General features: G+C 34.4%; 1 protein-coding gene across 3 annotated transcripts; it reads right to left on the bottom strand.

The window, feature by feature from the left end:
• Positions 1-675: 675 nt before the first annotated feature.
• LOC106064671 (uncharacterized) lies at positions 676-7,697 on the bottom strand. Of its 3 annotated transcripts, none has more exons than XM_056008081.1 (6): positions 7,377-7,697; positions 4,847-5,128; positions 3,916-4,005; positions 3,136-3,231; positions 1,977-2,171; positions 676-1,021 (listed from the first exon to the last, which is right to left on the bottom strand). In XM_056008081.1, the coding sequence occupies exons 1-6, from the start codon at positions 7,444-7,446 to the stop codon at positions 918-920; spliced, it is 837 nt and encodes a 278-aa protein (XP_055864056.1). In that variant the 5' UTR covers positions 7,447-7,697; the 3' UTR covers positions 676-917. The 3 variants fall into 3 exon arrangements, with proteins under 3 accessions (XP_055864056.1, XP_055864055.1, XP_055864058.1); XM_056008080.1 differs by having other exon boundaries at positions 1,977-2,195; XM_056008083.1 differs by lacking the exon at positions 7,377-7,697 and adding an exon at positions 5,489-5,731 and having other exon boundaries at positions 1,977-2,195.
• Positions 7,698-14,013: the final 6,316 nt, after the last annotated feature.

Raw genomic sequence — 14,013 nt, forward strand, 5'->3', positions numbered from 1 at the left:
AACAAAATTGTTTAATAACTTTTCATTATGATACATAATATTTATAAATATAATATCACCTCATATGTTTTAGCGTTAAATGATATTTATATAACACATCAGAAAACCTACAAAGACATATAATTAATAATTGTAATGGAATCATGTCTAATAAAAAATAAAGGCTTGTTTGTCTGTTGAAAAAAAAATGTTAGTTTGAAAATTGGGGAAAAGATTCTGAACAATAGTATCAAGAATACAATAGAATACATTTTTAATATTCAAAGTACTTTATTTAGAGAGTCAGATTTTTTAAAATCAGTAAGACTAATTATTCTTTAAAAAGTATATATCTATTGCATTGATTGGGTAATGTGTGAGTATTAATTTGAAGCTCACATTGACAAATTTAATTAATGTTACCTCTATAGCAGTACGCTTAATTGTCAATCTATGCAATTATCAAAGATTTGCCACTGTTCAATTGCATGAAATATTAATGATACATTTTTTCATTCTCCTTCTGTTATCTCTTTCCAATTCTCTTTTACACTCTTTCTTTCTCACTTCTCCTCTATTGTCTCTTACTCTTCTTTCTCTCCCTCTCTCTTTTTTTTTCTTTTTCTAATTCTCTCTCTCTCTCTTTTTTTTCACTCTCTCTCTCTCTCTCTTTTTATTTCTCACTCTTTTTCTTTCTCCTATCCTTGGGACAAAGACATAAAAAGTTTCTATTCCACGTTTATACATATTTCTAGCCAAAAGTTTGACGTTAAATTCATGAACAAGCTGATGATGTTTACACTTGACGAAATAGTAGCAAATAATTGTTTTCCTATCATCTCAGCAAAAGTTCTTTGACAATCTCGTCTTCTGAGATCTTTTCAGCATTTCTGCAGTTGGAGTCCTCGTTTCCTTTATATTCATCTTCAGGCTTTCTATCACTCCATTATATGCGCTTTGTCGATGATCTCTTGTGAAACCAATGGAGTCAGTGTGTTGGTCCTAACATTGTTTTTGTTACTAAGGTCAATGATGCCCTCTTCTGTAAAGGAGGATTAATACAAACATGACATTTGTTTTGAAATGGGTTAAAACTTCATAAATTCACTACAGCATGTGATATCTCATAGTGGATTTCTGTTGTTTTACTACCATTTAAAAAAAAAAACACCTCCGGATAAGCTAAGTTATTGCGTCACCAGATAATATTTGAGAACAAAGAGTTTACATATAAAGAGAGAGAGAGATTTGTGATCGAGTAAATGGTGGAGAAACTTTGTTTGCTTTTTTATTCTGTATGTTCTTTCAGAATTTAAGATTATTATATTCTAGCCTAAACCTCGCACAGGACAGCGCTGAATCCAACATCGAGAGGAAGTCCAGAGCTTATACCACACGACCAGGCAGTTAAATCTTTTTAATGACTGCTTGTAGGGCTCAAGTTTATAACTTATCAGGAAACAACGCTAACACGAGAATATTATTAACGCTGAGAAAAAATGAAATGTTTCCAACAAACTTAGAAGTAAACATTGTAATAATTGCTCTCCTCATTATGTATCAAGGGGCTGATGAAGAACTTTACATTTTTGTCAAGGATACTTGCATTCTCTTCTATATATGGCTACTGGTCACGAAAAGTGCACAGGTGTTTACCTGCATCTACCACTGTTTTAGACAATAATCTAGTGAAGTAAATTGTAATAAAAAGGCCTACATAATCATAGACTGTCAGGCATAGAAAAGTGACTTTTCCTTCAGGAGATTTAATCAAAGCCATGGTTTAATTTTTGTGATAAAAGTATATATAGAACTACATTTTCCCATATAGATTTTTCGTAGAGCTTCAGATATTCATTCATATGACACTCTAGCCCAAAACCCCTTGCTGGATGCAGCGAGCAGGGTTTGAACTCAAGACGACACAGACGATAGTCCAAAGCGCATACCACACGATCAGGCAGTCGTCTATTAATACAGCACTAGGGGTATCTTACCCGAAGGCTTCATTTCGAGTAAACATTTTTCAACGGGATTGCTCATTGGCGTACTGGCTGTCACTTGGCTTGTATATAGGTTATCTTCATCAGTCTGTTCTTTGAAACTCATATCTACCACAAATGATGATTCTTTACATGTAGTAGATTCTTTAATTAATGGATGCGCTGATGACTCTTTACTTGAAATAGATTCTTTAATTAATGGATGCGCTGATTCTGGTGAAAACAAAAATACAAATGTCTAGATTATAATTAAAAATGTGATGAGATATTGTCCTTTGAGAAAGTATAATCATTTATTATATAATCTAATTTGAACCAGAGCCTAAACTACGTGGAGGCGCGGTGGCTGAGCGGTAAAGCGCTTGGCTTCCAAACCGGGGACCGGGGTTCGAATCCTGGTGAAGACTGGGATTTTAATTTCGGGATCTTCGGGCGCCTCTAAGTCCACCCAGCTCTAATGGGTACCTGACATTAGTTAGGGAAAAGTAAAGGCGGTTGGTCGTTGTGCTGGCCACATGACACCCTTGTTAACCGTAGGCCACAGAAACAGATGACCTTTACATCATCTGCCCTATAGAACACAAGGTCTGAAAGGGGAACTTTACTTTACTAAACTATGTAAAACGCAAGATGGGATTCTGGTTTGGAGTTACAAAGGGAGAGAAATGAAGAAAACAAAAAACACATTTAGTTATTTAAATGTGCCCATGCTCCAGGCTATTTCTAAAGACTTGAACTAGGCTCCATGCCTGCTATGCACAGTGTCATAGCTAGGGTGGGGGAGGTGGGGGAGAATTTGAAAATCCCCCAAATGAGTGTTCTAAATTTATTTTTACATTAAATATTTGATATTACGCAAAATACAGAAGCCCACATAGAGTTCAAGCCACCCCACGGGCCCACAAATGATGTCGAACTCCTAGCTACGCCTATTATAAACATAGAAGGGTTAGATAAAGTACGTTCTTGTGCTCTGCCTTTTGTTCGACAAAATTCTGTGCAAACTTCGACTGCTCAATTAACTGGCTATTTATTCTAAAATTCGAAAAATAGAAGTGTAGTTTCTAATTTTAAAAATACTAAATATTCATTTATGTTTGGTTATGTTTCTAATTGTATTCAAAATGAACATGGGAAGTATTATAAAACTTACGAGATTTTTTTGGACGGTACTTGATAATGTAAGAAAGAATTAAAAATGTACCGATCGCCAACATAAGAAATACTGCTGCACTTGATAATATGATTGCTGAAACAAAAACAAAGTATTTTGAATAAACATGTTTTTATTTAATGCTACTATAAAATGAAATTTTGAAAAATATATTTTCTAGTACAAAAAAAGAGATAGATTATTATATTGTATTTTTTATTGGGGTCTATAAGAGTTATACTCATTCTTGTACTCATGTACAACAGAAACATATAGTTCTGGTGGTGGCTAATTAAAAATAGTTCAGATGTAGAAGATATTAGTGTTAAGCTACCCATATAAAAATAAAGAAGCAGAGAATATCTATTTTAAAATATGCCTAAAAATTCTACCGTAGGGCTTTGTTTTTACAAAGCTTATATAGCTTTGTCTGTCTGATACAAATTGTGAAAACGTTATTTCTCCCCCCTTCCAATTATCAGATCAAGTTGAAATTTTGCACAATACAATTTTTTTTGTCGAAGATGATATCTTATGAATCAATGAAAAAATTAACCAAATAGTTAAAAAAAAATTGTGGGAATTCATTAATTTTGTTGGATACCGAAAATGAAAATAGTTCTTACATTATTAAGATTTATGACTGTAAATGTAAAATTACTTCCATTTTTTTAAAGATATTATTTTAAGGTATATTTTATATTTCGCTTGTTGAAATCTTAAAGAGGCGTTGTACCAGCAGTGCAGTGACTAATTAAAGAAAGTCGTAGCTGTACTTACCAGCGGTACTCATTCTTCCGTGGTGGCTCGTGCTGTAGTCTATCTTCACTTCTGTGAAACTTGTGACATTATCTATTGAGAAGTTTGTTTCTGTTGACAACAACACAAAATGAGTCGAGAATGAAACATCCTTAAAGAAGAACAATAAGTAGATTTTTTGCGTATCAGAGAGAAATAAAAACTCTATTTTAGTATTGTACTTTGTTGAAATGAAAGAGAATCGTCCAACAATTTTTAAGGACCAATCTCAACCATTCCGTTAGTGTGAGATCTGAATGAAGTAATCATCGTTTCCGATTTGACAGAGCCTTATTTATAATATATTTGTATTTATATATAAAAGTAAAGTTTCCGCCTTTAGAACTTGCGCTCTGTTTCTGTGGCCCATGGATAACGAGGGTGTCATGTGGCCAGTACAACGACAAACCGCTTTTACTTTTACCCAACAAATGTCAGATGCCCATAACAGCTGGATGGACTCAGAGGCGCTTTAAAGATCCCAAAGTTAAAAATCCCAGTCTCCACTAGAATTCGAACCCGGGACCCCCTTTCGGAAATCAAGCTATTCACTACTCAGCCACAGTTATTTTATATAATTTTGCAACGGTTTTCTTTCTTTATATTTAGTTTGATTATGTCAAGGAGTATTGTCATAATATTGACATGTTGTCATTATATTAATGCCAAGGAAATCCCAGTACAATCAAACAACAATGTCCTTTGTGTTGATTCTGACTTAAAAATGAAAATACATTTTTATAGACATTTACGTCTTTTTAGTTGGAGGTAAAATTATTTGTAAAGATTAAAAGAAAATTAAGAGAAATAAAGATATAGAAAGAATGAGTAGTGAGTGAGTTTCGCATAAAGAAAGAGACAAACAATACAAAAACAAAACTGGTGCAAAGAAAGTAAGATCAAGTCAGCTTACCTTTTAAAGGAATCATGTCCTTGATACTGAAGAGATCATAACAGGCCAGCGGACACGATTCACTCCGCATCAACGATATATTATGCTGGCCTTTATCTCGACACCAAATTGTTCTCTCCTGTTCTGAGTTCTTAAGGACTTCCATGGGAAGACATGGTTCGCACATCCCGGTACGGGTATCACAGAATTCGGAGATCCTGCAGCAAGCTCCATAAGGCAAGCAAAATTTAGGGCGTTCATTCGTACACGTTACATTAAGTAGCTCCTGTAGACTTGGTGTTGCTAGAAGATTAAACACACACTTCAATTTATCTTAATGTACTTTCAATAATGAACCTTTGATTAATGGACATTGAAGTCTAGAATAACACGTAAATATTGTTTGAATGTAACATCACTAAACAGTAAGGTAAGTTAGACCTTGCTATCTATAGAGCAGATGTGGCCCACGGTTAAAGAGGGCGTCATGTGGCCAGCCAACTTATGACAGGTACCCATCAAAGATTAGTTGACCAGAAGCGCCCTAAAGATCCTGAAATTAAAAATCCCAGTCTTCACAAGGATTCGAACGCACTTCATCACCGCCCCTCCAATCACTTATAAAGTGCTGATTTTTTTTGTAGTTTTTTCTTCTTTACTTACAGATTTTGGGCCAGAACATTGAAATCTGTTTCCATCGAGCCCTCCAACTAATTGAAAAAGCCTCTTATACATCAAGTAATGCTGTTATAGTGTCACAAGCGATCATTTGTACCTCGTACCTCAATATCCTTAGAAACCCCACCCAACCCGTCCATTCACGTACGCCTTCAGTGCGATCAGTTATTAAAAATGATATGGCACTCTTAAATCTATTTTTATCAAAGTCTAACACGCCTTAGACCTCCTGATACCTTCAAATCGAATGGAAAAACCCAAAGTTTTAGTGTCGAGTAAGAGACAACGATCTCTATTTTTCTTTTACAGCTTGCAATGTTTCTCAAACTTTTACTAGTGACGTTTCCCCCAGAACTATTTACACTCACACTTTCCTTGACCAGCTTGGTGCTGTAAGAAAGGTCTGTAAGCTTTTTAACAAATCCTTAACGGAGTCCCGGCGACAAGCGTTTTCTTTAATTCTGATTTTCAGAAATTCATTTTCCTGGCATCTACAGCGCAAAATCTCTAATAGTTCGTAAAAGTTCACATTTCAGATGATGTAAAGGTCATCTGTTTCTGTGGCCCACGGTTAACGAGGGTGTCATGTGGCCAGCACAACGACCAACCGCCTTTACTTTTCCCCAACTAATATCAGGTACCCAAGATCCCGAAATTAAAAATCCCAATCTTCACCAGGTTTCTAGCCCGGGACTTTCGGTCCGGAAGCCAAGCGATTTACCGCTGAGGCATCGCGCCTCCAAATAATACGAAAAAAAGCGTAGATCAAAGAAATTAGGAGGAGTCGTTACTAGAGTGCTAGAGATGCAGTATAGCAATTACGCTTGCCCTTGATGTACGATGTCTTATTTCTATACAATTTCACTCTAAAGGCGTCATCAGAACGATGGTATATCATGCGTGACCAATTTGACGATTAGCGTAACATAGACGGGTAGAATCAAACATAATATTGAATCTTAGCAGACGACGCTCGCGAAAACAATGTGAAATGTCCTAGAGAGAAAATTAAACATCGTCACTAGATTTAATAATTATATTATTGTTATGGAGTGTGTGTGTGTGTGTTTCTATGATGATGGTGGGAAGAGGTTAGCAATTGGTTGTGAATGATGCAAGATAAACGGTGTTGTCGTCAGCAGTCATTTGTAGGACAGACGACTCCAAAACGACAGACTGAAAGATGTGGGTTTTTTTTTGTAGTGAGTTCGATTTTATTCAAAATACCATTTTATATTATCACTAAGGTATACTACATTTGTTTAATTTCTTCTCAAGTTCAATTTGTTTATTTTGTAACTTTATATTGTAACTTTTTGTTCACAAAGAATTTATTCAATTTATTTCAAATTTAACAAGTTAAATAAAATACGCCTACACTTTACTTATTTACAAGAAGTTTTATGCTATATGTTAACGACCGTCCACAACAATTATATGTTTTTTTTACATGATTAATACATAAAAATAGATTTATAAATACAATGCAAATGCAACATTTCTTACTTGTCCGCAAAAAAGAGTGTCAGCAATTACGACCTCCGTAGTCCAGCGCGCAACTCAGTTTGAGAAACACTGGCTTACAGATTAAAAGAGTGTTAGAGATGATTGTACTATGGAAAAACGAAAACTAAAAATCTATTCACTACTTTAATCAACCATCACAAAAGGGAAGGTATTTGAAATAAATCACAAAGACATCCTCTTAAAATATCAGTCTAGCCTACGTTGGTGACCAATAGAAATCTGTCTTTGGCAACCTCGTTTTGTTTCCGTAATTCAACGTATGCTTAGTTTTCTTAACAGATAAATCCGTTTTTATCAATTTACATTTTATATTTAAAAAATCAGAAATTTTCCAAGATCAGCCTACCTTGAGAGTTCGGTACAATGAAACTCAATGCAACAAAACTTAATGCCAAGATCATCTCTCTGACGTACATATGGATATCTGAATCTTTAAATATTCAAAAAATCAAAATCTATTCCTGCATTGTATCGATAGAGATAAATCAAATCAGAAAATATTATCTTTTTTAGCGTAGGAATAACGTGTGATGAAAAACCAAGCCAGATTTAAAAAGTATCCAATACAACTTCAATTAATTTAATTTTATTGAATATATTTTAAAAAAATGGCTTATAATATGTGATCTAATAGATCCAGATCAAAATCCCACTAATGTGTATCTTTTTTTTTTTTTTTTTAATGTCAATCGTTCTTCAAAAACGAGTTCAGGTATTCCCGATTCTACTTCACTCTGTGGTCACAAGGATCGGAGTTGGTTAGACTATGTTTGTTCTATTCTTTTTTTTTTTTATTTAGTAAATAGTTTAGGGTGTCTAAATTTACCTGTGTGTATTTTTATCTTTGGGTTTTCCTGTAATTTAGGGTTGTTAGGCTTGACAATAGTGTGAGGTAATGGTCTTTAACAATAGTTCTATTATAAATGCTGATAGAAACGTTATTTATCCACACACAGTAATATCTTAAGTATAAATATATAAAAAACTGTGTTCATTAACAAAGAGGAGTGTATAATTAGAACAAAGAAGTGTCTTATCTTATCTTATATAATACAGACGTTACTTCAAAAAAGTAGACGATTACGTCCAGTTTTTTAATGTTTTCTTGAGTTGAGGGGTCCCAAACGGAGGATGCATATTCTATTATTGGCCTAACCAAGGTTAAATAACATTTTAGTTTTATGTTCTTATTTGATTTATAGAAATTTCTTTTAATAAATCCTAATGCTTTGTTTGATTTTTTTGTAGTTTCATCAATATGTGGATTCCATGACAATTTTTCATTTATTATAACACCTAGGTATTTTGCGTTTTTAGTTCTAGTTACTGGTTTGCCATGAATAAGATAAGTGGAATTAATTTGTTTAGTTTTTTTGTTACTCTTAACAACTGACATTTTTCTGGGTGGAAAGACATCTTATCTTATATAATACAGACGTTACTTCAAAAAAGAAGATGATTACGTCCTACGCGTCATGCATTTAGTCATGCATATTAACCAATGACTTAAATTCTGCCAAGTCACTGGTTTTCCTGGCTAGCTCAGGCAACCCATTCCATGCTCTAATAGCACTAGGGAAGAAGGAGTATTTGTACAAATTTGTCCTAGCATATGGGACGAGGAATGTGCCTTTATCTTTGTGTATGACCATAGGTTTTTGTTGTTGTCTTTAGATATTACCTTGTTTATGTATTCACTCTGCAGCTGTCTGCTTACTTTTTGGGTTAAGTGTATAATTTTTATATACTTTTTGTAAACTCTTTCTGCATTAGTTTCTTTAAATTTTCTATATAGGTTTTCCTTCTGTTTACAAAGCTTCTTTAGTCTATTATTAAACCAGCATTTATTTATTTTGTTTGATGTGTATTTAGTTGGTATATGATTTTCTATAATGCTTTTAATATGGTTTTTAATGAAATTCCAGAGGTCATCGACTGGTTGGTTAATGTTTTTTTCCAATAAGAATGTTTGTTGAAAGTTTAATGCAGCTTGGTGTAGTTGTGTTAGGTTACATTTATTCCAGAGTAAGATTTTGGGTTTTGTATTGGCTACTGCTTTTATCTGACTGTGTATTTTTATGATCTCATGGTCTGATAGACCAGGGATAATATCATAATCAACTACTAATCCAGGTCTGTTGGTTAAGAAGAGATCTAATGTGTTGTTTAATCTAGTTGGCTTTTTAATGATTTGATCTAAACTTAGGTTGTGTAAAGTTTCTATGAAAAGCTCATTTATGTCCTTAAAGTTTTGGTGTTTATCTATGGTTAGTGTTTTCCAATTTATATCAGGTAGGTTGAAATCACCCATAATCCAAAAAACTGCATTTTTATTTGTCTCTTTAAGTGTAGTAATCTGATTACATAGTTCCTGCATGTATTCTAAACTAGAATTTGGTGTCATAGAAGTTTTCATGAGAGAAAGATGAAGCAAATGATAGTAAAAGTAAAAGTTTATGAGAGATATTTTTTACCTTTACCTTTACCTATCCCTTAGTCTGTTGGACCGTTGGGGCACCAGGCAAGATTTGTCGACCGTCATTCTCCATTCCTCACTGTCTTTTGCCTTGTTTAAAGCCTCTATCAATGGTAGGCCCGTCCATTCCTTTATGTTGTCCTCCCATCGCTTTTTCTGTCTGCCTCTTCTTCTTGTTCCTAGTACCGTTCCCTGAAGGAAGATATAAGAGAGATAAAATAGAGAGAAAGAAAGAGAGAGAGACAGAGAAAAAGGGCATCTATGACAAAAAGAGATAAAAACAACATTTATATAAGAATGTTCATGAGAGAAAGAGAGTGAGAGAGAGGTAGGAGGGGGAGGACATGGAATAAAATTGAAGGGTTATTTTAACTTGACGTACATATAAACAAATATAAGACGTAAACACTTTCTGAAGGGCATGCATTATTATTTGAGACCACATTTAGATCAGCGTGCTACTCATTGCATACCATCTCTAAAGTCGACTCACAAAACGTAGATCTAATATTTATTCCTCTACATCCTGTGTAAGACTCGCTCAGGACTCGCTGACAATTATGGAATACTAATTACGCAAAATTCTAAAATTATTGTTTAGACATAACTTAGAAACCTTTAAATAATACAGGAAATTTTTTGTTATGAGATCTTGATAAGAGGGAATTTTGTTTCAAACTTCATAATCAATAGCTATCGTAATCAACCATATTGATTTTTATCTGCATTCTTAAACTAACTAAATTCGTTGTGTGCATAACGTTGAAGACGACTGCCAATAGAAAACACCAATTGGTAGAAGATCACATGCTTAATAAAGGAAGAAACAGTGAGTGCTAGGATATAAAGAAAGAAGAAGCAAAGAAACAAACAAATATTATCACCTTTTAAAATTGTCATATTCATTATTAGAGCTAATAATGTGTTTAATGTTAATTTAGTGTTTCTGTCCAATTGTTCAGCATTTAAATTACGTAATGGAAATTAGTTTCCGTTGTTTTTAGATTACTGCGTTGTATTAATATGCTATGATTACGTCAGCCTGTGATATAAGCTAGCCCGGTAACTCATAGTTTAATGAGTATATTGTTTCTTAAGAAATAATAATAATTATAGCTTTTATATATCTAATTTCATGCTTATAGCTTGCTCAGCGCACTATGGTCCAATCTAAATTTTGGACCAGTTGGAGGGAGGTATCTGGGAGCAGGTTTTCCGTGCTGCCTGTAGGCGCTTAGTAAACACAACTCTGCTCGAGCCGGGTGTCGAACCTCGAGTCACCTTCATTGGTAGCCAAGACAAGCCAAGTTCAAGCATACTTAGCCTCTTGACCACGCTTCCCAATAGGTCAGAATATTTTGACAATGTTAACTTAATTTTGTAAATGTACATTACTCTACTGTCATAGCCTCTGCATGACCTACCCAGACTAATAGTCTTAAAAAAAAAGTTTCCAGTACTAATTAGCTCATCTTTTCTCAAAGATGGTTATAGTTTAATTTTCCTGTAATCTCGAAGATGGCTGAAAAGCGCAATTTCGGTATAGACCTGTGTCGTGGCTACGAACTATTGGTCCCCACTGCCCACAGGTTGTGACGTTGCAGGTTGGTGTTCAGACCTTCTATGACGACTGTTCTCTGTTCCTACCTTCCCCGCTGCCACCCCCCGTCGCCAGCTCCAGCGCGAGGTCCTGCTTTATGGGTCATTGTCCAGAAATTGATGACTGCTTTCCTTTCTTCGTACATGTCAGGGGTCGGCAACCTGCGGCTCGCGAGACACATGCCGCTTTTTGGATGTTAAGCTGCGGCTCTTTAGTTCCATGCGCAAATATTATATATTTTATTAAAAAAAAACATTTGAAAATCGTTTTGATTCCATTTTATCTCTCAGCCACTTGTACTCGCTTTTATGCGCACCCCGCCCTAAGTCTTGAAATGTAACCTATTTGCAGGTGCAAGATATTCAACTTTCTTCTACTTAATCACTTGATATATATGAGTCTTTGATTTATATTTGTTTGTTTTGAAGAAAAATTAGTTCTTTTTGCAAAGATATTCAGAGAGGTCAGATACTTCATTTTCAGTTTGTAAAGCAATATTGCAATAAAACCAGTGCAACTGTTGACAAGAATTACTTCAGCACAGTTATAAAGAAAAATTAAAGATGAATTTATTGACAGATTTGAGCCATTCAAAACAAACATTTTGTAAATTGTCATTTTTGGCTCTTCCGACTCAAAGGGTTGCCGACCCTTGGTATATGATGGAACGTGGGTTCAGGGCCGTTATGAACCTTATCACAAATAAAAGAAACCGACTGCAAATGGGACAGGACATAAATCTATTTATAAAATCTCACCAACCTTATTCCAGTCATTAATTGCTTTAACTTTTATTTAAAACAAAAATAATAATTGCAATAAAAAACACTCCGTCAAAAATTATTTTTTTTTACAATTGTAATTTATATAGTATGCTTTTATGTAGATTTTACACTTAGGGGTCCGTGGGCAAGTTTTGAATATATTAATTTGTTCCCGGTTCAAAAATGTTTGAGAACCACTGCTCTAGACCACGAAGTCTAGGATGAGGAAAATATTTACTTGACATTCTTTTTAGTATGTTTTTTCTTTAGTTTGCAACACTCAACTGTGTTACTCATGCAGTGTTACTCATGCAGTGTTACTCAGGCAGTGTTACTCGTGCAGTGCTCACTTGTCAAAATGACATAAACAGCAAACTTCTTGGTGCATCCGGTGTATGGAATGTTGATAAGCGATTTGTTCTAATTAAACCATAAAACAAAAAAAATGCTTTTAGCAATCAAGTATTCCTATTAGTTATTTGGGGAATGCAAATATCCAGGATGGCGTCCCTCACAGTGTTTATGTTATCTATTTATTTTCAAATCTTTTTCCAGTTTTTCTTTTTTGAATTTTCTTACGTTTTGCTTTAGGCTCCATTCTATGAGCCCTGGGTTTCTTCATATCTCCACTATTTCTCTGTTACTGTAATTTAAATCACAGATTATATATAGGGAAGAACTGTGTATTTAGAGCCATATCTATCAGTAATGAAGATTTATTTCCCTTTATCAATCACCATCCATCCATCCTAGTGGCGCTACAGCCCATGTAGGGCTCTGTCCTGCTTCAACACATCCTTCTATTCAGAGCTCTCCTGGCCTTTCGTCTACACGCCCTAACCCGAAGCTGTTGCAGATCTGCCTCCACATCATCAATCCATCGTATTCAGGGTCTGCCTCTGCCTTTGGGTCGCCTGCCTTTAGGTTTTTGCCTGTATACAATGTTCTCTCCTCTGACATTCTTTCCAGGTGACCTGCCCAACGTAGTCGTTTTTTTTTCTTTTACTATCTGTGGGTCTTCATACAATTGATATATCTCATGGTTAGTGCGAGTCCTCCATCCTGTTTTATCTTTTATAACACCATAGATTTTCCTAAAAATTTTTCGTTCCCAAGTATTTAGTAAATTTTCGGTTGTCTTTGTCAGTGTCCAGGTCCCCTTGCATACATTTCTGCAGGCCTTATTATTTATTAACATCAAACTAAATTAGTTAATTACCACAATTTAATTCATTATTTTGGATAATTTTTGTATTCATTCATACTTTTTTTTAGGGAATATGAATACTTCATTCTGGGTTGGGAAGTAGAAGAAATAAGATATTCCAAAATTGTACCAGATTGACAGAATGAGTTGATAAAACTCATTACATCAAAGTTTAAGCAAAATTCAGATTAGATTCACCTAAATTCCACCTAGATTCCAAATCAACTAAAATTTTCAGGTCTGTCATTTGTTTTCATAGAAAGCTGGAAAGTAGTCTATTACTAATCTGGAGCTAAACTGTATGTACACTGGTGTGTGATGTGCAACTTTTATGATGTGCAATACGTTGTGGTCTATTTAACCATGGAATTGAACAACATACATCGTTCTAAATGTTAGTTGGGTTGGCTAAAACAAGTATAGAAGAACTTCGGTCTAAAACTCTACAAAATACAGAAATATAAAACATTCAAAATACATGTGTTTGTTTTTAATAACACTTTAAAAACATCCTTGTTATCACGTCCCATTTCCAAGAAAGATCAATAAACCATCCTAGCCCATGGAGTCTTAATACATACAAAACACTCAACTGGGGTCAAGAAACTGAAGAAGATTATTTCCTGTTGGCTTGTCTAAAATTGTCGTAAAGTGAATTAGAATTAGAACTCGTAGCCATATAGATTTTTCTAGTCAATCGATTAAGTTCTTCTTAGCATCAGATATCAGTTGGTGGATTTTAAAAGTTTATGTTATAATTGTTAGGCCTAAAGATTTAATACATTTTGATATACTTGAGTTTTAATTGTTAACCTCAGCTCTTGACTTAGTGCTGCAGGTAGACTACATTTCTCAAACTGTGTGGCTCTGCAATGAACATTTCGTTTTGGATTCTAAGCAGTCTAAATATAAAATGAAACTGGAAAATTTTGTTAC

Source organism: Biomphalaria glabrata, chromosome 13, assembly GCF_947242115.1.
Source record: "Biomphalaria glabrata chromosome 13, xgBioGlab47.1, whole genome shotgun sequence".
In the NCBI taxonomy this organism is placed as follows: domain Eukaryota; kingdom Metazoa; phylum Mollusca; class Gastropoda; family Planorbidae; genus Biomphalaria; species Biomphalaria glabrata.